At 57.9% G+C, this 25,406-nt stretch overlaps 1 protein-coding gene across 3 annotated transcripts; it reads right to left on the reverse strand.

Moving 5' to 3' along the window:
* Positions 1–91: 91 nt before the first annotated feature.
* Positions 92–24,106, reverse strand: CLCN7 (chloride voltage-gated channel 7; the record flags this gene model as incomplete). Of its 3 annotated transcripts, none has more annotated exons than XM_079719605.1 (25): positions 92–1,297; positions 1,447–1,527; positions 1,791–1,967; positions 2,069–2,128; positions 2,674–2,803; positions 3,046–3,131; positions 3,317–3,444; positions 3,671–3,722; positions 5,218–5,387; positions 6,525–6,618; positions 7,425–7,563; positions 8,157–8,217; positions 8,555–8,609; positions 9,295–9,411; positions 9,805–9,869; positions 10,134–10,227; positions 10,734–10,817; positions 10,929–10,991; positions 11,867–11,947; positions 12,591–12,700; positions 12,933–13,065; positions 13,455–13,520; positions 13,615–13,686; positions 16,814–16,885; positions 23,951–24,106. In XM_079719605.1, the coding sequence occupies 25 exons, from the start codon at positions 24,101–24,103 to the stop codon at positions 1,211–1,213; spliced, it is 2,430 nt and encodes an 809-aa protein (XP_079575731.1). In that variant the 3' UTR covers positions 92–1,210. The 3 variants fall into 3 exon arrangements, with proteins under 3 accessions (XP_079575731.1, XP_079575729.1, XP_079575730.1); XM_079719603.1 differs by having other exon boundaries at positions 16,814–16,879; positions 23,951–24,103; XM_079719604.1 differs by lacking the exon at positions 16,814–16,885 and having other exon boundaries at positions 23,951–24,103.
* Positions 24,107–25,406: the final 1,300 nt, after the last annotated feature.

Here is a 25,406-nt window from a genome sequence, read left to right on the forward strand (position 1 = left end):
CCCCTCCCCGCCCAGTGGGCCTGTGAATCCTGGGAAACTGGACCATGGTCCACGCTGGATGGGAACAAGAAGCTGGCACCGGTTGTCTGGGTACAATTCCTTTATTTCTCTTATTCAGATCCCCACACTTGGACCCCTGTGCCCCCCATGGAGGGCTCCCCTGCCAGGAAGGAAGAGGCCTTTCGAGGCCCCATCCCCTTGAAAGGGGCTAAAACCCAGGTGGAGTGCCCACCAACCTACCACAAAGGCATCCACGGACCTCATCACAGAAGTGGGCTGGGGACGTGAGTCACTTTAGAATAAAAGTCCCGTGGGGCACTGGGGACACAGGATCCCAAATCTGGCACTGCCCAGCTTGGGAGGGGTGCATCCCTGCTCTGGGCTCACCAGCTCATCCCAGAAACAACTTGCCCCCAACACTGGAAGCAGAGCTGCCCCAGAACATCACTCGGGACTGGGGGTCCTCAGGGGCCCATGGGGCCCCTGTGTGCTGAGAAGACCCGCCTTCCCTGTGCCGTCCACACGGGTGCTGTGATAGACGTGTGGCTGGACTTGGGGGTCCGGGCCCAAAGGAAGGTCTCAGCTTTCCCCTTTGGCCCAGACCCCGGCTCAGAGCCCACTGCACCAAGTGGGTGTGGCTTGGGGTGCACAGGTGTCTGGGCGTGCGGCTTCAGGGTCTGCTCTCCAGGTGGTCCTGCTCCCCCGAGCCCTCGCCTTCACGTGTCCAGCTTGTGTTTCTACCCAGACCCCAAATCTCACGGCCGCAAACTGAGCTGAGGGCTGAGAGGGACAGGACCAGAGGCCTCTGCTGCAGCCTTGAGTCGCCCAGGCCTCCAGCTGGCGGTGCTTAGGGTGCACTGCTTCCAGGCAATGGGCCCGTCCTGGGGGCTGCAGTGCTCGGACCCACAGGGCCCAGCCTGCCAGCTGTCACACGTGCACACACATGCAGATACATACGCACACTCGCGGTCTCTCAGAAAAAGAGCAGCAGTTCTACAAACTGACTCCTCGAAGTCAGGAAACAGGAGCTGGCGTGTGAAATCTTGGAGAGTGAAGGAATGAGGCCGGGGGGGAGGGGGGCACTGAGAACACAAAGAGATCACGTGTGTCACACGCTGGCTGCGCTGTCCCCGAGGTCTGGAGAACGCTGGATCCACCGCTGCCTGGGGAGCGAGGCAGGCACCCCGGGGGAGGTGCCAGGGCCAGGGCCTCACGTCTGGGCCAGAGAGAGCTCCTCTAGGCCCCCCTTCCCAAGCCGGTACCTGGCGAGGTCCTTCCTGGTTACCAGCCCGACCACCTGTGGGAGCAAAGCCAGGTCATGGGATCCAGCGGCCTCTGCCTCTGTGGATGCCCCCGTCCTGTGTGCAGAGGACAGCATAGTCTGGGGGAGCCCTGCGGGTGGGCAGGCAGGCTGGTAGGCAGCAGGCAGTGGGCTCCCCCCATCACCTGATTGCAGTTGTCCACCACCACCAGGTGCCTGAGGCCCAGGGCCCGAAACAGCTTGAACACCCGCGGGAGAGATGCCTCCTGCAAGGTAGACGCAGCCTCAGCTCGCCCGCCGGCCCCTGCCCCACCCTGGGACAGGAGCAGGGCAGGACCTGCCACCCCCTGCCACACCCCCACCTCAGCCAGCACATCCTGCTCTGTAGCCACCTCCACCCTCCTACACAGCTCGCCCCCCACCCCTGTCCGCAATGGCCAGTGAAGCCAGAACGCCGCCAGGGGTGGTGGCTGCACGAGGCTCTGGAAGTGGGGGTCAGGCCCCTTGCTCCCCACCGCCCCTACGGCACCTGGGGCACCGTGTAGGGGGAGGGGTTCATGAACTCGGAGAGGTCCATGGTGCACTCCCGCTCGTCCTGGGACACATGGATGGACTGGATGGGGGGGAAGCGCGGGTAGGCATCACGGAAGTCCTTCAGCCGCAGCCGGCGCCGTAGCAGACCCATACAAGAGCGTTCTATGAACACCTGCGGGCGGGGGGCAGGCAGTGGGTGGCAGCGCCTCAGAGCCCAGGGCCCTGCCCGGCATCTCCTGCCACCCCCTTCTCCCGCCACCCCCGACAGCCTACCTTGTGCTTGAGCAGGACAATTAGCTGGGAGCGCAGGATTAAGCCCTGGAGCCGGGCTGGCTGCACAAGAAACAAAACACCCTTGTCTGCAGAGGACCTGGGACGTGGGACCTAGGGCCTGCCCTGCCGCCTGGGCCAGAGGGGCCAGGCAACAGCACCGGGATGCCTGGGGGCTCCAGCCAGGGTCCCCAGCGATGCTGGCTGCCTATAGGCACTGGCCACAGGCTCACGGATCCCCAAACGCCCAGGAGGGGAGGCAGGACCCCAATCACGAGGTGCCAAGAGACCACAGCATTTGTGGGGGCAAAAAGCAGACCGTGGCCCAGACGTCGCTGCACCTTCCATCAGGACCTCCTGACAGGCACAGCTGCGACTCCTCAGCTGGGGGTGCAGCTTGGGGTGTGACCACAGGACACACAGGCGCATCAGTAACTACCCAAGCTGCGGGGACAGCGCTCACACGGACCTGTCTTCACAGCCGTGACCAGCGGAATTCTACCAGAAACCCCAGAGCAGGGTGTCCATGTTCATGGGAACCACACCCCCCAACACGCCCCACTCGCCGGCACAGATGACGAGCCCGGCTTCCTGCAGCTGGGTGGTACCTGCGTGCCGTCGGCATCCTCCACCACAGGGAAGCCATTATGATTGGACGCCGTGCTGCTCAGCACATCCACAATGATGCCCACCTTCTCCCTCCTCCGCAGACAGGTGACTGGTGTGCTCATCACCTCCCTGTGGAAGAGACACGCTGTGATCCACCACGGGCCCGAGGGAGCTCCCGAACAGCTCAACACGCAGGAAGTGGCCAGACTCAGGAAACCTGGAGACGAGGTGGGCCAGGAGCCCAGACCCCCAGGTGCTGCCCCGGGAGAACCAGCCCTGCACCCACGTCCTGCTCCAGGATCCCCCACCAAGCCTCCCGGGGCGTCCAGCACCCGCCCCCCAGCCTGCGGGCCTGCCCCGGGGAGGGGTACCTGGCGGTGAGCGAGTGTGAGGTGACTGGGGCTTCCCAGTGCAGGAAGGGCACACTCTGCAGCTGGATGTGCATGTCGTACAGGCCCTGGGGAGAGGACGGGCATGGCCATGCACGAGGCTGCTTGCGGGGCAGCCTCCACAGGGCCCCCTCCCTTGCGGCGGCCGCAGACTGCCTGTCTTTCTCCCAGCCTCAGGCTCCGAGGCCAGGGGCACGGGGAGGGGCTGCAGAGCTAGGGCGAGCAAGGCAGGCGGCCTCTCCCACAGCCGCACCTCGATGAAGACATCCCCCACAATCTTGGCGGTCATCAGCACCAGCATGATGGGGAAGCCGTAGGTCACATTGCTGGTGGCCTCCATCATGATGACTGTCAAGCTCAGCGTCATCCTCACAATCCCACCTGCCAGGAGGCGGGGAGGGGAAGGGAGGGTTGGGGGGGCACGAGCCTCTGCAGGCTGCGCTGCCAGCCCGTCCCGTGTTCCCTGTGCAGCTCCCACTCTGTCCATGCAACCCTGTGTACCGGCCCCTCCAGATAGCACCAGATGGGGACGGTGACCCTGCCCAGCCACACGCTGGGGGAGTGGCCCTCCTGACCTCCGGACGCCCATGCCGCAGCCAGCACTCACCCAGCTGGGCAGCTGCTCCCATCAGGGCGTACTTGCCGGGGTCTGCCCAGACCTGCAGGGAAGACAGAGGGGATGCTGGGGGAAAGTGGCAGCCAAACCCACCAAGATGCACTGACAGCACTGGGCGCAGGAGGAAATCCTACAGTTTACACAAAAAATGGTCTGTGGCAGCATCACCTGAGTTTGTAAATACCCTATGCTATGCCCTCTCAGGGATACACTGAATAAACTCTGCCACCTGCAGAACTTGGCAGCCTAAGACAGGAGGGTGTGCACTACGGCCAGGGCTGTGGTGGGGGGGCACCCCGCGTGTGTGCAGTGACCGGAGTCCGTGCACAAATGCCTGCGCCACACCAGGGGGCCTAAAAAGAAGTGAAAATCAGACTCGTGCTACAACATGGATGAGCCCTGAAAACATGGTGCTCAATGACGAGACCAGACACAGAAGGCCATGAAGCGTGATTTCATGAATCTACAACAATCAGAAGAGGCACATCCATGGAGGCAGAAAGCTGATTAGTGGCCACCAGGGGCTGGGGAAGGGGAACACAGATGTGACTGCTTAATGGGGACAGGTTTCTTTTTGGGGTGATGAGAACATCCTGGAACTAAGAAGCGATCACGGTTACACAGCTCTGCAAACAGGCTAAAGAGCCACCCAACCGTTCACTTCCAGAAGGAGGGAGTTTATGGCAGGGGTCCCCAACCTCCGAGTCATGGACGGGACCGCACAGCAGGAGGTGGGCGGTGGGCAAGCGAGTGAAGCTTCATCTGCTGCTCCCCATCGCTCGCATTACTGCCTGAACCATCCCCCACCCCCATCCACAGAAACACTGTCTTCCACGAAACCAGTCCCTGGTGCCAAAAAAGGTTGGGGAGCACTGGTTTATGGTATGTAAGTCACATATCAATTAAAAAAAAACAAAATTAAACTAAAAACCGTGTCTGGAAGGAAACCTGGGACACATGACCTGGACCCAGTGAGGGGAGGCTTGCTGTGCGTCTCTTACAGTTTTTTGTTTGTTTGTTTGTTTGCGGTATGCGGGCCTCTCACTGCTGTGGCCTCTCCTGTTGTGGAGCACAGGCTCCGGACGCGCAGGCTCAGCGGCCATGGCTCACGGGCCCAGCCACTCCGCGGCATGTGGGATCCTCCCGGACCGGGGCACGAACCCGTGTCCCCTGCATCGGCAGGCGGACTCAACCACTGCGCCACCAGGGAAGGCCCTCTTACAGTTTTTTAAAGTCTTACTTGAACAACTAAGATGCAAATAGAAGACTCACAGAATAAAGACCAAGGAGCCCATGGAGGCAGGTGGGAGGAGGAAGCCAGGAGGCAGCTCCGGGGCCAAGGCCTGGACACCGCACTCCCAGGCCCCAACTCCTGCACCTGCCCCATCCTTCCACACCACGCTCTCTCCCAACACCCGTGCCCTCCCTGAAGGCCACACGCACGCACGACCCCTGCTCTGGCCCACGGTGGCCCCAGTGGGCACCGGGAACACCGCCCCTTCCTCCCAGCCCAGCCGGCCCCTAAGACCCCCACTCACTGCGGCCCCGGTGAGGTAGGACAGGGAGATGCCAAAGAGCCGGCCCCAGGCAGCTCCGATGAGCAGGGATGGGATGAAGACACCGGCCGACACCGTGAGCCCGTACGTCCAGCAGGCCAAGAAGAAGTAGACCAGGGTGAAGAGGCCGAGCGTCATGGGGTTGTAGGAGCCTGCAGACAGGGCGCTGGCCAGGGCCTGCCATGCAGACTCAACCCTGGGCGGACCTGCCTGCCCAGCAGCCCGTCACAGCCTCCTGGTCACACCCAGACCCCCAGAGTCACCCCCTTCTCAGAGGCCAGGGTGCCGGGTCTTGGGGGCCCAGCACTCAGAGTGTGAGCACGGCAGCCCAGCGGGCAGGGCAGAGGGGAGCTGGGGCCACCAGGGCCCAGAGCTGCCAGCAGGACGGTGACCTGGGCCAAGGGAAGGTGGCTGCTGAGGTCTGCATGGAAAAGGGTGGCACTGAGACCACCAGGGGTCAGGGGAGGGTGCAGGAGGGAGGCCATGGCCGCCACGGCCACCACCTTGCACCAGATGACTCCAAAAGTGGGAAGACGTCACACAAACCCGGGAGCCAGCACCCCCAGGGGACCTGGAGACGCCTGTATGGCCCGCTCAGCATCTTTGGGGGCTCGGCCTCGCCCACGTTTAAAAGCCTTTCTGTTAAATTGCATGAACTCCCGCAGCATGCACACACACACACACACAAACACACGCATATGCAGATGTAAGAACCAGGGAGTTCCCAGAACTGGCGTGTCAGGAAACAACTAGAGCCACAGACAGACGGGCAAGCACGTCGCAGCAGCCACTCTGGATCTCGGGGGTGCGCCCCTCCTCCCCGCCTCCACCCAGCGGAACCGAAAACAGGGGAAGTGGAAGCAGGTCTGTGCCCAGTCTGAGCCTGTTTGTTATTAAGAACGTGAAGCTGGGCAAGGCATCTCACTGGTATACGAGTCACCAGGCTGTTTTCTGACTGAGAGTGACCTCTGCGAGCAGCACCCAGAAGAAAAACTCATCCTGGGAGGTGAGACTGTCTTGAACAACAGGATGGCCTCCAGGGAGGGAAGGAGACATGTGGGGAGCCTGGCTGGGCCCCTCCCAAGCACTGGCCACCAGCCAACCCCAGCCTGCCAGCCTCCACGCTCCAGTGCACCCAGCCCTGCAGGGAGGCAGTGGGGGCTCGGCCAGAATCCATCAGCCAGGCCTGGGCCCAGTGTCTGTGGGCCGGCTGCAGACCAGGCCAGAGGGGACAGGCCCACATGGGGACCTGCGGCTGACAGCACAGAGTGCAGAGCATGGGCACACACCTGGGGGGTCGTGGAAAAGGCTGACCACGCTCTTCTCTGGGGTGTTGAAGAAGGCTGCAGCCATCGAATTATACTCGCCATCGGCACAGAAGAGCTGCAAAGTCAGGAAAGAGAACAGGCCAGTGGGACACAGTGTCCTGGCCTGGACAGCATCAGGCACCAAGCACACAACAGGCGGGGTCAGGCTGCTGTCTTGGAGGGGAGGCAGGACCCAAGAGCCAGACCCTGGCCCAGTGAGGGCTTCAGAAGCCATCTGGCCAGGCAGAGGCTGCATGGCAAGTCTGTCCCTGGGGCACGTGGGGATCCAAAGGCTCACATTTGGAGCACGCTCCCACAGTTCACTGGGCAGACTGTGGGCCCCTGCAGGCCTTGACCAGGGCAGGGGCTCCATGCAAAGCTGTGTGGGTCAACCTCACAGCCCCACCAGAGCCAGCCATGCACCCCAGACCCACATCTGTGACAGGCCTGTGAGTACACACGCCACACCCACCGGCAACCAGCAACTGCTTTCAGTTCTGGACGTTTCCCATAAACAGAAACCACACGATGTGTGGCCCTTGCTCTCTGGCTTCTTTCACTCAGCAGTGTTTGCCAGGTTCATCTGTGTGGGAGCACGTGTCAGAGCTCCAACCCTTCCTACAACTAAGGAAACCCACTGTGTGGACGGACCATGCCGTGTTCACCTGCTCGTCACTGACGGGCACAGGGGCTGCGGGGAGTTGTGCCGTGGTGAGCGTGTGCACGTGAGTTTCCGCCTGCAGGCCCACAACCCCACCTCCGCAGTCCCCTTGCAGAACCTGTCAGGCCGCTGCTCTGAGAGGACCGGGGTGAGACCCCAGGCCGATGTGGCACCTACCCATGTCTGGGAAGGCTCACCCTGCCCCTGCCCTGGCCGCCTACCTGGAGGGGATAGGACACGGAGCTCCCCTGCAGGGGCTGGCAATCCCGGGATGAATAAATCAGCACAAAGGCAACCGTGGCCGTGACGGCGGCCACCAGCATGGCCTCGATCACCTGAAGGCAGGGCCGGTGGATGTACCTGGAGCAAAGAGCCGGGGTGGACCGAGCTGTGGGATGGCTGGGGCGGCAGCCAGGGCAACCTGAGCCTGCAACTCGGGAGAGCCGTCCAGGATGCTGAGCTCACCTGATGACCAACCCGCCCTGGCTCCTGAACACTCTCAGGCTGCCTCCCAGATGCTCCCCAACTGCATTTTAAGTTGGTGCAAAAAGACAAGAAAGAAGAATGCCAAGACCCACCCCTAAGGCTTCAGAAAACCAGAGAGCTCCTATGATGGCTCTCCTAACAGCAGAGGACCTGTGTTGGACCAAACGTGCCCAGGTCAGGACGGCCCCGTACAAACCGCACTGACACTGACGTGAGAGGCCCAGAAGAACATCAACCCAGGGCTGTGCCGGATCCATGGGCTGTGCCTTGCCTGCCAGGGGCCACCCTCCAGGCCCCACCCGTCCCCCTGCCAAGTGGCTCTGTCCCCTCACATACAAACCACCGTGGAGGAGTGTGCTTGGCACATGGCTTCCACATGGCCCCGTGGGCAAGAGCCCATGACCGGTCAGTTTTCAGATGCCCTGTGTGGCCACACCTCTCAACTCAGTCCCTGAACAGTTTCTCACCTGATTCGAAACATCGTCAACCAGTAATTCAAGGCGTTGAACACAGCTCCGAGAATGCCACCTGGGACAAGGAAGGAGCTGCGTGTCCGGGACTCGGGAAGAGGAGCAGGCTGCCCAGGCAGCAAACGCCCGCTGGGTGGAGGGCTCACGTCCCATGGGCTTTCAGAGTAAGGAGTGTTGCCCAGGTCCGTCTGCTTCCCAAGGGGCTGTCATCAGCCAGAGTGCGGCTCCGGTCCTCCCAGGGTCGGGATCCCTCCCCGCTGCCCCAGGCGGTCCTTGGACAGCCAGCAGTGGTGGAGACCACGTGCTTCTCTGGCCCTCGAAGCCGGGTCAGGCCTGGAGCCCCGCAGGCCCTGTCCCCACTGGTCGGCGCTGTCCCACGCAGGGACGGCCCTTACCCACCACGCCCATGGCGATGAAGATGGGGATCTCGTGGATTGTGTACACCATCGTCTGTGCAGAGGGAGAAAGAGCAGACCTTCTGTGAGGAAAACTGCCACCAGCTCCTGCTCAGACTCGGGACTGGACGTTTCACAGGACACACCTGTGCATGGGAACCCTGGCGCTTTCCCGCAGGGCGAGGAGGCCCCCAGAGAGAAACGCCGGGTGCTCGGGCAGACCACCTGCCTTCTCGCATGGTGGCTCCAGGGGGCGGCCTGAGCTTTTGCCAAAGGGTAAGTGAGGGGCCATGAGCAAGGGAGAGGATGCTGGTGACCTAGCCACCCAGGACCTCTGACGCATCCATGGGTGAGGACCAGCCCCTGAACGGCTCCCTGGGCTCAGCGATGGCAGCGCGCAGCGCAGGCCGCCCCAGAAACGCTGCCTGCGCCTCTTGGCCTCCAGAAACTGCTGCAGGAGCGCTGGCCACCAGTCTAGTGATGCTGCCTGACAGTCTGCAGGCACCTGAGCCACCCCTGAAGTGCCCGCTGGCTGACAGGCACCACAACCTGCGCGGCCGGGTCACGTGCACCCTCCTGGAGCACCTCCAGCCCCCGGTGCTCACAAACAAGTGCCCTATCCCACAGCTAACAGCTAGACCTTTCCAGAAGCCCAGCTCTCAGGCTGAACCTTGAGTAAACAACGTGGGCCCTGCTCATAGAAAGAACCAGAGAAAAAAGGGGACGATGCAGTGGGTTACCTCAGTGTCAAATCTTCCAAAATTGATGAGACCGGGGCTGGACAGATCCCACACATTTCCATGGTAAATGCTTAAGACGAAATTCAGGGTGAAGGTGGAAATCATGGAAGCAAAGAACTGCAGGCAGAAAGAGAAGAGTGCTGTCAGAGCCATGGTGATGAGTTGCAGCAGTGTGTACAGCAGCTGAGCCCAGGGCCGGAGGGTGGGGAGGAGCTGCAGCAAAAGGGCTGTCTCCCCTCCTGTCACCTGGGTGGCGCCTAGACCCTCCGAAGGCTGAGGGAAGGTGGCCCGGAGCCCCACTGGCTCGGCCAGGGTAAGAACGTGTGCGGGGCCTGGGGTCCCGATGAGGACGGAGGAGAACCAGGCCGACGGCTCAGGGACCCACCAGCTGGACGGGAAGCTCAGGTGCAGACCCCACAGTGTGGGCCGAGAGCCACGCGTCCACCCAGCCACGGAGGCCTAGTGCCAGGGCTGCACGACCTCGGGAAGGTGGCCATCCCAGGCACTTACGATCCTCCATGTCAGGAACTGATTCCAGAAGGATGCACCCTCCTCCAAGCTGAACAGGACCCCACCTGGAACAGCCAGTGGCCCAGCCCTGAAGTGCCCGCCCAACCACAGACAGACCCTCACCCACTGCCACCCATGCCCCCAGGCCCCAGGACACCGAGCCCACAACAGAGGCAGCCATCGGGGCCTCTTGAGAAGCCCACCCCACACCCTCACCAGGCACTGAGTCCATAAACCCCAAAACCACCCCTCTCACAGCAGGGAGAGCCTGGCTCCCCCTACATGGGCCGTCACCGAGCTCTCAGACCAGGCAGGGCCACCCTCCTCACCCACAGGGGCCCCAAACGCAGCAGACACTCCAGCCGCAGCTCCTGCTGAGACAAAGTCCCGCTTCTCTGTGTCTCTGCGGAAGTACTCGAAGATCTGAACCAAGACAGACGGAGAGAGGGTCTCAGCCAGTGCCTCCAAGGGCACTTCTCTCAGAAAGGGAGGAGGTGGGCCCAAAAGTGAGGGGGGAGGGGAGGGAGGAACCGGGGAGGCCTCTGGACAAGCCACTCATCAACCATGGGGCTCACAACCCGCAGGACTGAAGAGTCGGGTCTCGGGCAGCTTGCCTGCCCACCAACATCCAGAGAAAATAACCCATTCACAGCAATATTTAAACGCTGAGGTTTGTGCAAGAAGGACCAGAACTGAGCACCGGCAGCCCACACACATGACCTTCCCGACCTCTCTAGGCCACGCATTCCTGTGAGCTTACAAATACAGGTCATTTACTTGCAGAAACACACACTCACCCAGAGCACCAAGGCAACAGGATGCCCCCATGGACAGGATGCTAGGGACCCTCAGAGGTGAAGGGAAGGAGGCTGCAGGGGAGGCAGGGGCCCGGCCCTGGGGGTATGGACATGGGCGCAGGGAAGACCTACCTTGAAATCACGCTTCAGTGACGTGGACCTCCCCTGGGAGACCCCAGCAGCAATCACGGAGCCCGAATGAATCATTGGTCCCTCCTAGAAGGCACAGACGGCTACGTTCAGATGGGCGTGGCTCTGGGGGGACACACCGGCCCCAGGCCCCGCGGGTGCAGAGGGACTCAGGCAGGGGCAGCTGCACTCTGTTACCTTCCCCACGGCCAGTCCCCCAACCACAGACAGGATCACGCCGGACACTTTGATCACCAGGGTCTGGAACACAAAGGAAATTGCACTAAGTCTGATTAAAGGTCACACGTGGTCCAAGAACCTGAGCGACAAACTGCACACGGGAAGGGACCTAATCATGTGAGCCCTCGGCAGACATGAGCACCAAAGAGGGGGCCAGCACCCACGGTGGGCGTCCTGGGGGAGGGGGAGCTGGCAGCTGATGCTCTCCTGACGGCCATCTCTTCAGCCCTTCTGTCCCACGTGGTCACATACACACACAAGACAGGCAAACAGCAGCTGTCGCTCCATCCTCAGGCTCCGGCTCCAAGCTCCTGCACCCGCACCTACCTCGGGCCCTGCCCTCCTGCTGCAGGGCACGGAGCACAGGCACCCCCCCTCCTGTCTGCTCCCCAGAGTACCTCCTCCCCAGACAGAGCAGGAGAGATGCCGCCAGCAAACCCCAGACCAAGGCACGCCAGCTGCACACCCTGAAATGATCATGGGAGGAAACATGACCTCCCAACCCCCTTGAAATCAGTGTGTTAGCCAGAAGATCATGCACAATGAGATTAAGAAAAATTCTGAAAAAAGGAAAAAACGCACCACTCAACACAGCTACTCTCATTCTGAAAGACTAACCACCGTATGGAACTTAAAATGTCTATGTGGTTGCAATCGTGACAGATGTACCTTCAAGTATTTTTGCGTCATTCAGAACGTACGACAGTTTTACCATTTTCCAAAGAAAATTCACATAAAACCTGCCAGCACACCCACACGCAGGCTCGTCAGCAGCAAACAGCATGGGTCTGGGCGAGTTTTGGAGGCGGAGGTAGACAAATGACACGCTTCTCACCCAGCAAGGAAGCCCCTTGGTCTAAGCCCTGAGCTCCCGGCGGGGCCGCCTCGCGTCTCACCTTGAGCCGGACCACGTGGGGGATCTTCACCCCGTTGAGGAAGCACTTGATCTGGGGGATCCCACTGCCAGCAGCGACCGGCTGGAAGGAGGGGCGCCAGCACTGAGTCTGCAGGCCGAGTGAGCCGCCACTGCCGCTGCCGCCGCCACCAGGCCCAGGAAGACGCGCCACGCGGTGCCCAGGCCGCCCAGGGTAGGGGCTTCTCGCCTCTCCCCACTGATACACAGAGCAACCACGGAGGGGAGGAAACACCTCGGGCATGGGAGGGCTCAGTGTCCCCGAGGCAGGCGGGGGTGCCCAGGATGATGGGAGGCCCACATCACACACCCGCTGAGGGGCCAGTACTGTCGCACCCTCTGGGGGACACTGCACTGCACCTCAGACAGAAGCTCCTGGACGCTGCCCCTTCTTCCTTCCAACGCCCCGAGGGAAAAGCAAAGGGGCACAGGAAGGAAGGGTGCCCCAGGAGCGACTAACCCCTCGGGTAGGTCCCTCCACCTGGACCCCTGGGCTGGGTGCTGCCTCTGCTCCCTGCTACGTGAAGTGGGCGAGGGGCTGTGCGGGTGGATGGGCACAGCTGCCAGGGCCAGGGTTGGAAGGCCCAGGCGTGCTTTGTTTTGGCTGAACCGCCTGATGCCTAGCAAGGACTCCACTGCAGTCTAGCCAGTGAGTCTCATCGACAGAGGCGGCGGGGGGGCGGGGAGCGGTGGAGGGGCCCACCTACCTCTATGAAGGCGACGATCACAGAGCCCAGGAGCACAAAGGCCACATTGAGCGAGGCCCACAGCAGGAGGGAGAAGGACAGCCCGCCCCGCGCCGTGAACTTGTCAATGTCTGGGCTCGTCAAGGACCACGCGGGGTGGTGTCACCCAGGCACCACTCCCCAGTGGGCTGCACTCTGGACTCTGGGACCTGGAGCACTTACTGGGCGTCTCAGGGTCACCACATAGCCTGACCCCCAGACATGCAGCCCCCACCCAGTCACGTCCCCTGGCCGATGGCATAACACGGGTGGGGGCTCCTCCTGTGGACCCGCTGGCTCCGGGCAACCACAGACAAAGGATACTGTCCTTGACGACCCTGTATTTGAGGCCGGCCAGCTTCTCCACCACGATGTCGATGAAGCAGGCCACGAGGCCCGTGAGGATCCCGATCATGGCACAGATGACCCAGCGCTTGATCTCCACGGTCCGGAAGGCCTGCGGCAGCGAGCAGGAGCAGGGGAGCTGTCACAGGAGGGTGCGGAGGCGGGACTCCCGTCGTGGCTTGCTCTGGTGACTGCCACCACGCACAGGGCTGCCCTCAGGACCCTGAGTCCCAGGAAGAGCAACCCCACCAACATCTCAGAGGTCGTGGAGCACTGGTGGGACGCAACTCCCCAACCCAGTCATAACTGGATGCTGACGCTCCAGCCGCCACAGTCGACACCCCTAAGAACAGCTTCCTCAGTGGTAATGATGTGACACCCGCATGGGTCTCCGTGGCGGGCAGCGGCCAGCGCTCATTCCGGGACACCAGCCGGAGCCGAGAGGGGAGGGGGGTGGTGGGGACATCGTGGCCATGAGACCCAGCTGCCCGCCAGACTCACTGTGTGATTGATGCGCCGCTCCTCCTCCAGGAACAGCTGGTTCTCGCTGTTGTCATAGTCTAAGCTCTGTGGACCGGGCAGCAGACACACTAGTAACTGACCCCAGCTCGCGGGCTCAGGTCGGCCACCGTGGGAGAGGGCATGGAGCAGGGGGGCCCACCTCATACTTGAGGGACAGAAGCTTCTCGTTGTGCGGGATCTCCTTGGGGAAGGGGTGAAGGGGGTCCGTGTCCTGCGGGAGGAAGAGGCAGAGCTTGACAACCCAGCATATGTAAGAATGAAGCAGAATGAGGAAGGGGCTATGTTCACTCATCCCGCAGGGCAGGGACTCTCCTGAGCCCAAAGCTAGACAAGCACAAGGCAGGAACTGGCAGACACAGACCCTCCACAGGACACCAGCAGGCCAGGTCCCACAACACCACGCCAGGCGGGTTTATCCCAGGAACACAAGGTGGGTTGACCCCCAAAAAGCAATTAGTGTGGTGGGTTGACGCCCAAAAAGCAATTAGTGTAAGATGTCTGTGGTCCACGTCCAGGTTCTGGCACCGGCCTCTGACCCACCCCCTTGGCATCTCTGGGTGACGAGTGTGTCTGGGCTGGGGCTGGAAGACCATGACGGGATGAACGGACTGGAGACGCAAGCAGCTCATCTCTAACAGCCAAGGATTTAATCAGTCCTGCCTGTGTAATGCAGCCTCCACACGAACCCCAAATGGAGGGGTTCAGGGAGGTGCTGGGAGGGTGGCTCCCGGGGAGGGCGTGGGGGCTCTGCACCCCTTCCCACACCTTCCCGGGGCATCTCTCCCACCTGGCTGTTCTCAAGTCATGTCCTTTATGATAAACCAGCAACATTAGCAAAGTGTTCCCTGAGTTCTGTGAGCCATTCTGGCAAGTTACGGAACCCGAGGAGGGGCCGTGGGAACCCCGATTTACAGCTGGTCAGTCAGAAGCACAGGTGACAGCCTGGACTTGTCACTGGCATCTGAGGTCGGGGGGTCTCATGGGACTGAGCCCTCAGCCTGTGGGTCTGCATGGATGCCGGGCAGTTAGGGTCAGAACAAACTGACCTGCAGGACACTCAGGAGGTGTCTGGACAATCAGAGGGTGAGTCGGTATGAAAGTAAAAACAGTTTGATACTGTTCCAATAGAATAAAGGACCAAGTCCACATGAAATGAACACCTCCGTAGTCACAAAAAGCATCTGACAAAACTCAACCCTTCGGGATAAAAACACTCAATAAACCAGGAATAAAGGGAACTTCCTCAACCTGATCAAGACACCTATAAAAAACCCACAGGTAACATCATGCTCAGTGGTGAAAGACTGAAGCTCTTCCTCTGAGATCAGGAACAAGACGAGGATGCCTGCTCTGGCATTTCTACTCAGCACTGTCCTGGAGGTTCTACCAGCAGGGCAATTAGGCAAGAGAGAGAAGTGAAAGGCATCCAGATTAGAAAGGAAGTGAAACTCTTCTTTGCAGATGACATGGTCTTATGTGTAGAAAATCCCCAAAAGTACATGAAAAACAATTAGTATTAATAACACATTTAGTAAGATTGAAGGATATAAGATCAGTATACAAAATCAAATGTATTTCTATGCACTTGCAATGAACGACTCAAAATGAAATTGAGAAAACAACTCTATTTACAATAGCATAAAAAGTAAGATACAGAAAATAAACTTATTCCTAAAATACGTTTAACAAAAGAAGTGTAAGACTTGTACGCCAAGAACTACAACACATTGTTGAAAAAAACTGAAGATGTTAATAAATGGAAAGCTATACTGTGGCTCGGGACATTTGATGTTAAGAGTCAATGCCACCTCTAAATTCCAGCTGGCATTTCTGAAGAAACTGACAAGCTGAGCCTAAACCCCACATGGAGATACGCAAGGGATCTCGAAAGGCCAAAACCTCCTTGAGAAAGAAAAACGATGTGGGATGATTCAAACTTCCTACTTTTGAAACTTACTACAAAGCTAGTCATTAGCAGAGTGTGGCCTGGGTGCAAGGACAGACAGAGAGCCCAGAAACAAATCCGTAATGCAGACCCAATGCAGCCAAAAAAAAAAAAACCCCACAAAAACTGACCTTCAACAATGGTGCTGAGACAATTCAACAGGGAAAGAGTAGTTTTCTCAAAAAATGGTGCTGGGAAAACTGAGCATCCATATGCAAAAGAATGAATCTGGACCCTTATCTTATACCATGTACAAAATGAGTGAAAAACAGATCAAAGATGGGGCTTCCCTGGTGGCGCAGTGGTTGAGAGTCTGCCTGCCAACGCAGGGGACATGGGTTCGTACCCCGGTCCAGGAAAATCCCACATGCCGTGAAGCAGCTGGGCCCGTGAGCCATGGCCGCTGAGCCTGCGCGTCCGGAGCCTGTGCTCCGCAACGGGAGGGGCCACAACAGCGAGAGGCCCGCGTACCGCAGAAAAAAAAAACAAAAAAAAAAACAAAAAAAAACCGAAGATCTAAACTATAGAACTCTTATAAAAGACGAGCAAATCTTTGTAACCTTGGCTTAGGTGATCGTTTCTTAGACATGACACCCAAAGCACAAGCAACAGAAAACAGATCAAATGGACTTCATCAAAATTAAAAGCTTTTGTGCTTCCAAGGACACTGGCAGAAAGTGAGGAGACCACCTATGGACCAAGCGGAAGTTTTTGCAAATCCTGTAACTGATGAGCAACTTGTGTTTAAAGTATATGAAGACCACTTACAGTTTCATCATAAGAACACAACCTGATTAAGAAACATGCACGGGGTTTGAACAGAGTTCCTCCAGAAGACACGAAGGACACACGGTACCAGCAGCCTCAGGGAAATGCAAGTCGGAACCATGAGCCACCTCCAAGGAGGAAGTCAAGTGCAAGTCTCGGGGAGGGGGTTTTGGGAAATGCTCCCCTGGCAGCTGCTGGACAGTTCGACCCCAGCACAGGGGCAGGAGAAGTGGACATCACCCATGTCCAAGGGCCCACCACCCCGAGACGCCCTCCTGCAGGCCCCACACCTGCCCATGGCACCTGCCCCCCAGCCCGCACACAGCAGCTAGCTCAATGGTCCTAGCCTGACATGTACTCCCCAACCTCTGCTCATCGGGCAGCCTCAGGGGAAAGGGCCCCGCAGAGCAGCCTTCCCTGGTCGCCCAGGCTCTGCGGACCCCACTGTCTGCATGTCACTCTGTCCCCATGCTCTGTACAGAACCGCCACTGTCTGCCATCCTCTTGTTCAGGTTTTCCGTCTGCCCTCTGCTAGGCTGTGGCTCCACAAGAGCAGGCCTGACTTTCCCAGGAAGGGGACTGGCATGAGCAGGAGCTCCAAAAATGGGAAAGGATGACCACTCACAGGGTCCAGAAGCTCATCATCCAGTTCCACGTTGCTCATCTGTCCGATCCGGAAAAATGGTGAATGGGGCGACTAGAAGCAGAAGAGAAATCACAGGCCGCTTAGCTATGGGGCCGGGCTGCACTGTGCACTACCCCATCGCCTGGCCCTGCCTGTGGAGCACAGAGCCACACCTGCCGTGTGGGAGACTCCAGCAGGACCAGCGCTGGACCCCAGGCCCGTCCCCATGACCCACAGCCTGTCACTGAGGAGCCCAACCTCCAGATGGGAAGCCCCACCCTCCCCTGTTCTACAGTGTCTTCCTGGCCACCCTCCTTCCCTGGCCTGGAAAACCCTGGCGATTGAGGGCCCCTCCTCCAGGAGCCTTTCTATCCCCCCACCTCCAAGCCCCATATTTCTCTGTTCAGTCCCATCATGACACTGAGTGGCTACCAGGTGGGGACCCGTCACAGGCCTCCAGGCAGGCCCCCCAGATATGTGCCCCTTTCTGGGGCAGGACCTTTCTGAAGCGGGGCTGCACTCCTGGGCACAGGGGCAGGTTAACCACAGAGGACGGACACCCTGGCACATGACTGCCCTCACACCCACTGCCAGGCATGGTGGAGGCCAGGGCTAGGGAACAAAACACAGGCTGCTCACAGATGCATTTCAGGGAAACAAGTCACGCTGCAGGACACAAACACTGTGTGGAACATACGGCATGAAAACACGACCCGGTTCTCCTCTGAAACACAGCCGGGCGCCCTGCCCTGCCTCTCCTCTGGCAGAAACCACGAAGCAGTACAGGAACAAGGACCACAGAGCCCACCATGCCAGAGCCCTGAGCACACAGTGACTCCAGCAGAGAAAGTTTAATTCAGCAGCACTAGCCCTACTGCTACTGGTGGTTACTGGGGGGTAGGGGGGACGAGGGGGCTTTAGGGACACTGGTGACTCCACTGGGGGATGTCAAGCCTCCTGGGGCTGCTGTGCCCAATCACACAGCCTAGGCGTCTGAAAAACAAGAAACGTGTTCTCTCCAAGCTCTGAAGCCACAAGTCCAAACTTGAGGTGTCAACAGGGAGGGCCCCCTCTCAGGGTCGTGGGGAGGATCTTCCAGCCTCTGATGGATGCTGGCAATCCTTAGTGTTCATTCCCTGGCTTGTGGCCACATCACTCCAACCTCTGCTCTGCTGCCACCGGCCTCATGTGTGCGTGTATACATACACGCGCGTCTCTCCTCTCCCATGAGGACACCAGCCTGACCACATCGTAACTTGACCACAGCTGCAAAGGTCTCAGAAACGGGTTCCAGGTTAGAGGTGGAGACATTCCGGGGAGCACTGCGCACCCCACGACAGGCGGTAACTTGTCAGGTGCGTTCACTAGACCATCATCCTGCTCCACCATGTGACTTCACTTTTCTCTATGTATATACGGCAAACGTCGGTACAATGGGTGGGTGAGGAGAGAAGCATAGCTGTTTTCTTTCTTAAAAACAATCGACAATGCCCCCAAACTGCTGAATCTGATGAGAAAGGCAGGGCGGGCCCCCCAGCTCCAAGCACGGGCAGGAGTGCCTGGCCCACTGGCCCAGAAAGGATCCCAGTTCCAGAGTGAACGCAACCCAGGAGGGGGCCCGGAGCTGCAGCCTCTGCTCCCCATGCATACACGAGTCATCAGGAAAGGTGTGCCGGTCGCCAGCCCATCCACAGCAACACGGAACAGGGACGTCTCCACGGAGAAGACGGCGTGCAAAGACAGGCAGAACTGAAAGTCGGACTGTGAAAGCAGAAGACCCATCTGCCGTCCAACCCAACAGACGAGGCCACAGACCAGGTGGTCTGGCCGTTTGTATCTCACTCTTCACTGATGGACTGCACCCTGTGATCACTCCCACCGCACCGAGTCAGCCCCTGCAGAGCAGCGCCTCTGCCACCTAAACAGTCCCCGAGGCTCAGGCTGCGACCTCGCACATGGCTGGGGGAGAGGGGGGCAGAACAGGCCACGTGGCACGGACTCGCGCGCTCAGGTGACAACGGGTCCCCAGTACCCGGCCGGGAGGACGCCAGGTGAGCACACATCTGCACCGGACAGCTCCATTCCGGACCTGGAAATGCGCTCATGTGGAGATGGCGCCCCCACTACAGCTCCCAGGCACACCCTCTCCCACCTCCAGCACCTTCCTGGTTTCATCATCTCTTTTCTGAACTTTATGGGCATCTCTTAGGAAATATCTTTTGTGATGAAAAAAGCCATTTATTGGAAGTTCAGTGATTCATCTGTTGTGTCTGTTCCTTTCTCTTTTCTTAAATGCAAGTTAATTACTAGTAGTTCCTCAAACTATTGATACACACAACAGCCTGGATGAAATCTCCATGCTTTCGAAAGAACTGAAAGATTTCAGACCATGTGGTTCCAGAGACCTGATGTGCTCGAAAGGTCAGACCTGGAGGGAAGACAGATTTGGGGGGGAGGGGGTGACTGTAAGAGGCAGGACAAGGGCACTGATGGACGTGCTCACACACATCCACACGTGTGACAATGGCAGGGTGCTACTCACACACATTGTGCCAACATCAATGCCGGCTTTGGCACGCTACTACCGTGAGGTAAGACGGAACCACCTTGGGAAACTGGAGGAAGGCACACAGGCCCTCTCTGTACTGTCTTCTCAGCTTCCTGTAAATCTACAATTATTTAAAAATTTAAATGCAAATGATACTACATCAAAGTGAAGAACTTCTGTGTATCAAAAGAAACAATGAACAGAGTGAAAAGGAACTAGCCCTACAGAATGGGAGAAAATTACAGATCATGTAACCAATAAGGGTTAATATCCAGAATACGTAAAGAACCCCTACAACCCAATAACAACAACAAACAAGCGGATTAACAAAACAGGCCAAAGACTTGGGACATGAAGATCAAAACCACAATGAGATACCACCTCACAGCTGTGAGGATGGCCAGGGTTAAAAAACAGAATAACAAGCGCTGGTGAAGATGTGCAGAAACAGGAACCCTTGTGCACAGTTGCTGGGAGTGTTATATGGAGCAGCTGCTGTGGAAAACAGTATGGTGGTTCCTCAAAAAATTAAAAATAGAATTACCTTATGATCCAGCAATTCCACCTCTGGGTATCTACCCAAATGAACTGAAAGCAGGGTCTCAAAGAGGTGTTTGTACACCCACGTGCATAGCAGCATTTTTACAGTAGCCAAGGGGTGGAAGGAGCCCAAATGCCCATCGACAGATGAATGTATAAACCTAAGGTGGTCCATCCACACAATGGAATATTATTCAACCTTAAAAACAGGGAAATCCTGTCACATGCTACAGCATGGATGAACCTGGAGGACGCTGTACTAACAGAAAGAAGCCAGTCACAAAAAAACAAATACCCTATGATACCACTGCTATGAGACGTCAAATTCATAGAGACAGAAAGCAGAATGGCCTTTGCCAAGGGCTGGGGGAGGGGTGGGGAGTCAGTGTTTACTGGGACAGAGGTTCAGTTTGGGAGGATGAGAAAGTTCTGGAGGTGCTGGGGTGACGGCGGCACGACACTGTGGATGGACCTTATGCTGCTAGACTGTACACTTAGACATGGTTAGGATGGTAAATTGTGTTATGTGCTTTTACCATCATTAAAACAAAGTTCACAGACAATTTAAAGGCTGCCTGCCGCCCACTCTGCCACTTTGCATTTTAACCGCCCCTCCCAGCCCAATGCCCCCCAGCACTGAGGGCACAGGGCCTCCGTAGCCAGGGGCTTACAGTCAGAAAAACCAAGCTGCCCATAAACAAAAGTCAGTGTAAACCGTGAGAAAGGCTTTGAGGGCGATGACAGAGCCTGAGGGAGAAGCCTGCCCAGTTCGGGGTTGGGGAGGCGCATTAGGCTGAGACCTGATGAATGATGTGCAGAGGGGGCCAGATGGGAACAGCCCCGCCGCTGCACCTCGCTTTCTGAGTGCTGCAGCCTCTGCCTGGGAGGCCTCCCAGGACCCTCTGACGAGGCTGGGCCCACCCTGGTCCTCAGCTCTCTGCACTGTCCGGTGGTACCCACATCCTCTCCTGCCCCCCGCCCCCAGACTCTGAGCTCCTCACACTAGACCTGGGCAGGTACCACTAAAGGCCTGAGGGAGCCCTCAGAGGAGGGTCAGCTGAGGGGGCGGGCCTGGACTCTGCAAAGCGGGGGAGGAGGGGGGAGGGGGAGGGGGAGGGGGAGGGGGAGGGGGAGGGGGAGGGGGAGGAGGAGGAGGAGGAGGAGGAGGAGGAGGAGGAGGGGGATAGTACAGGGCGCTGAGGCAGAGGGACTTCCTGGAAGGGCTGCCCTGGGGCTGGGAGCCAGCTACGAGAAAGACGGGGTGCTCCCTTACATTGAGCAGAGCTCAAGGGGCCGGCGGGGATGGTGATGACCTGTCCCTGCAGCTTGCCTGCACATGACCCCCTCCCGGCCCCCCATACTCCGACCGTAGCCTGTGGCTCCAGGTCACCAGGGCAGAACACCCCAGTTCCCAGAGGAGTAAGATCCCCAAAACTGATTCTAAACACTAACCTGAGGGTCCTACCCCTCAGGCTGCCTCAGGCGGAGCTTCCCGAAGCTGAGGTCCCTGGAAAGGACCCGCATTTACAAACACTGCAAATACCCACCCCCACACCCGGAGCCTCTGTTTCTGGCTCAGATTTCCCTCTGCAAGTTTTCAAAACACTCTGCTTCCTGCTGCCCACATGACCATGACTTGCTGGCTGACCTCACCCTCTCCTCGCCCCAGGGGTGGACGGGCAGCAACTTGCTGGATGACCCACCCTCACCCCACACTCAGGCACGACAGGCCGAGGGCCAGAGAGAGGGCAGAGCAACCTGAATGGCCTGGTTCCAGCCAGATGGAGGCTGAGCTCAGGCCGGCCCCCAGCCCACCCTGCCCGGGGCTGCCCAGAGCAGCCACCTCATGGTGCCTGGCAGGTTCCCATGCCAGGTGCAAGAACACCAGCCTCCAACTCTGGACGCCCTGCAACAAACCATGAAGGACCAGGAGGTGGCAAGACAAGCTCTCCTGTCCAGCTCACCAGAACATTCTCATAGAGCGGTTGTTGGCCTGGGCTGTCACTTTAGTTCAAACGACCCTGGTCTGAGAGCAGCTTACAAGCCTCTGGTCCAGAGCCAATGCTCCCGCAAGAAAGCCAGCCTCGAGGAGTTCAGTCAGCTGCAGGGGAGTCGCCCCAGGAACAGCAACTCAGAGATGATCATTTCCAAGCTGCCGTTTTTAATACCTCTGAGAGTAACTAGCGTTTACCACCTTGTGACAAGCGGTGCTCAGGGCTGGAAGCATATTAGCTTTCCTGCTAGTGAGGAGCCTGAGCCACAGGAGGCCGCAGCACTTGCCTCTGCTGGTCCAGAGCAGAGTTCCTAGCACCAATGCCTCCAGTGCCTCCCCACCCCATCCACGCAATGCAGTCTCAGGATCCTTCAAGGCTGGACTCTCCAGCTCCTGAAGGATTCTCCCACAAGATAAAGCTAAATTCGAAGCCCGCAGCTGTCCCCTACAGGTCGACCCCGGTTCCTTCCCCAGCCTCCACTCCCCACTCCGACTTACTTCCCAAATGCTCACTCCCTTTATCTTTCCCCTCTGTCCACCCGCCTGAGGATCATGCACTCTTCCAAGACTGGACCCAGTGTGACCTCTCCTGCCCTTGGGGTCCCTCACGCCTTCCTCACAGAGCACTGGGCTTGGTTTTCTAGGAGCCTGGAGCCAGGAAGAAGGAAGCTGCATCATGCACCTCTGTGTCCCAGGCAAACTGCATGCAGCCGGGCACACGACAGGCACACGATAAATTATGTTTTAAATTGTTTAAGAGCAGCTAGTCACTTGTTATTAAATGCAAATGAACAAACAAAAAAGCTCGCAAAGGTTCTTTTAAGGGAATGAGTTTTAAGGGAAGAGATCAACAGGTTATTTAAAAAAAAAGCGAACTCCTGTGTCTATGCATAAAGAAAAGTGGGAAACTCTTGAGCACATTCAGTCCCGAAATAAACCCCAATTCAACCTCGAAGCTTCCAATCTCTCTACCTGTCACCCTTAAAGCCAAGCCAGTTTCATACTTCTGGTTTGTAAACTTCAGATTACCTTCTTCTAAAGAGTAAAAAAGAAACAAATGTTCTGAGAAGAAAACAACAAAGCATCCATATCCCCACCACTGCAAATTCGCCCCTTACATGTCACTTCTCATGCAGACAGAAAGCACTTCAACAGAAGATCCCGCTCAAGGAACAGACTTTGACCTTCATTGTCTGATGCATTTCTGGGGGCTGGGGAAATCTAGATAAGTTATAGAGAAACAGCCTGATGCTTGAGTCCTTCCTCATTAAACACCACACAAGTGTTTAATGGACAGATCTAGGATAAGAGGAGAAAAACGAAAAAACAATCACAAAACCGAGTAAGGCCAAGCAATCAACAAAAGAAGTTCATTAACTCAAAATTAACACACACGGAAATTCACTTAAGGACACAAACTTCTGTGCTGACCTGCAAAGCACATTTCAACCACTGTGCTTCAATTTCAATGAACTGCTAAGGGAAACTGAACGCACATACTTGTCATTCCTAAGGTCGCCCTGAACGTCTGTCCCGCTCCCTGTAAAGATGGAGTCCCCCAGATATTCCCACTGCAAAAGCAAACTCTGAAACCTAAGCTCTTAAAATCTCTTGGGGTTCAAAAGCAGTAAAAATAGTTGCTCGTGTATACAGTGCCCCCCCCCCAAAAAAAGGAAAAGGTTACCTAAACGGAAGACCATCTGCCTTCCCTTTAAATCCACTAAGGAATAAACTGTGAGGAGATAAATTAGCTTCATGCTGCCGGGACTCGACAGCGGCGTGCGACTGGGCTCTCCCACGCTCCTTAACACCGAGGATAATGGGCCGGCTCCTCGACCCCGAGAGTCACCGGGCCGAGCGCCTCCCAGGACTCCAGAACCCCGGGGCCCAGGTTCCGAGCTCGCCCTGCCGTCTACCAAGCGGGACCCGGGGCGCGTTCCCGCCTCTGCCACTAGGACTGCCCGAGCACGGACTCGCCGCGTCCCCGCGGGCCCGGCTCCCGACGACCGGCGACCGCGGTGCGGATCCGACCGGGCTCGCCTCTCCCTGGGCTCACCGCGCGGACGGCCGCGGGCCCGGCCCCGTTCAGCAGCGGCGTGTCCTCCCCGGCCGGCGCCCCGGCCCGCGCCACCCTCCGCAGCAGCGGCGCCGCCTCATCGTCGTCCACGTCGCGTCCGGACCACGACACCTTTTTGGAGACGTTGGCCATGTCCCGCCGCAGAGGACCGGCCAGGCAGCGCCGTGGCCGTGTTTGTTCTCGTGACCCGCGCCGCGGCCACGTGACCCGGACGACCGTCACGTGGCCCAGACGGCACCCGCGTGACCCGGCGGCGGCCGCGGGAGCGCGCGGCCTTCTGGGAGTTGTAGTCCCGCCGCCTGGTGGACCCGCCTGTCAGGACCGATCACCACGTAGCGAACGGTTGTGCTGAGGACACAACATATCCCTGTGGCCTTCCTGCGGAAAACGCTCCACTGATCCCATCCCAGGGGGGAAATGCAGATGAATCCAAATTGAGGGACACCTGCTAAACAGCAAGCCAGCTCGTCCCGTAGTGTCAGCGTCATGAAAGACCAAGAAAGGCCGAGTGACTGCCTTGGATAGAAGATTAAAGAGATGGGCAACTGAAGGCTGCTCGTGGGCCTGGCATTTTGGGGACAATTGGCAAAGATTGGATCTGCACTGTACATTATGTAGCGGTGTTACAGCTGCGCCCAGTCCCCCAAGGGTGATCTTTGTCTGGGGGTCATATCAGAAAAGTCCTTTTTCTCAGTAGACATACACTGAGATATTAAGGGGGTGTGATGTGATGTCTGCAACGTAGTCTCAGATGATTCACAAGCTAATGGTAATCACAATACGTAGCTACTGAAAGCAGGAGAAAGAAAATGTGGTAGGATGTTAGCAGGTGATGAATATGGGGTAAATATAAATGACGTGCAATGTAGTCCTCTTGTAACTTTTTTCTTTAAACTTGAAACTTTTCAAAATAAAAAGATTTTAGAAGTTCTTTATAGGCTCTTCCCCCACATCTTTCAAAATAAAACCAAAATTGAAACCAAAATAAGAAGAAGGAAGCCCAACAGGATTGTTAAGTTTTCCCCACGATCACTGTGCAATAATTTTTTGAAAATACTAAGAACAATGTTCTTTCAGAAAAGGTGTTTTCTCCTTAGTGTGACCTGGCTTTGCCCTTTCGAGGGATGTTGACAAGCACGTGATGGCCCTGTCTGTGGAGGAGGGTCTGGAGGCTGCAGAGTGAAGCTGGCACCGGCTCCAACGAGCCTCATGGCTGGTCCCAGGCTGGTTTCACTGAACGAAGTGGACGAGTGTGGTTTGCGTGAAACCGTCCAGGCAGGAGAAGAGCTGCACACAGCGATGGGGAAGTGAGAACAGTCCCGGGGACGGAGGGGTGGTGCTGGGGAAGCCCCTCTGGATCCTTCTGTCCTCCCCCACTCAGGAATGCAGCAGACGCAGGTCAAACGTGGGATTGATGGGGTTCAAGGTGGATGTG

Source organism: Hyperoodon ampullatus, assembly GCF_949752795.1.
Source record: "Hyperoodon ampullatus genome assembly, chromosome: 14".
NCBI lineage: Eukaryota > Metazoa > Chordata > Mammalia > Artiodactyla > Ziphiidae > Hyperoodon > Hyperoodon ampullatus.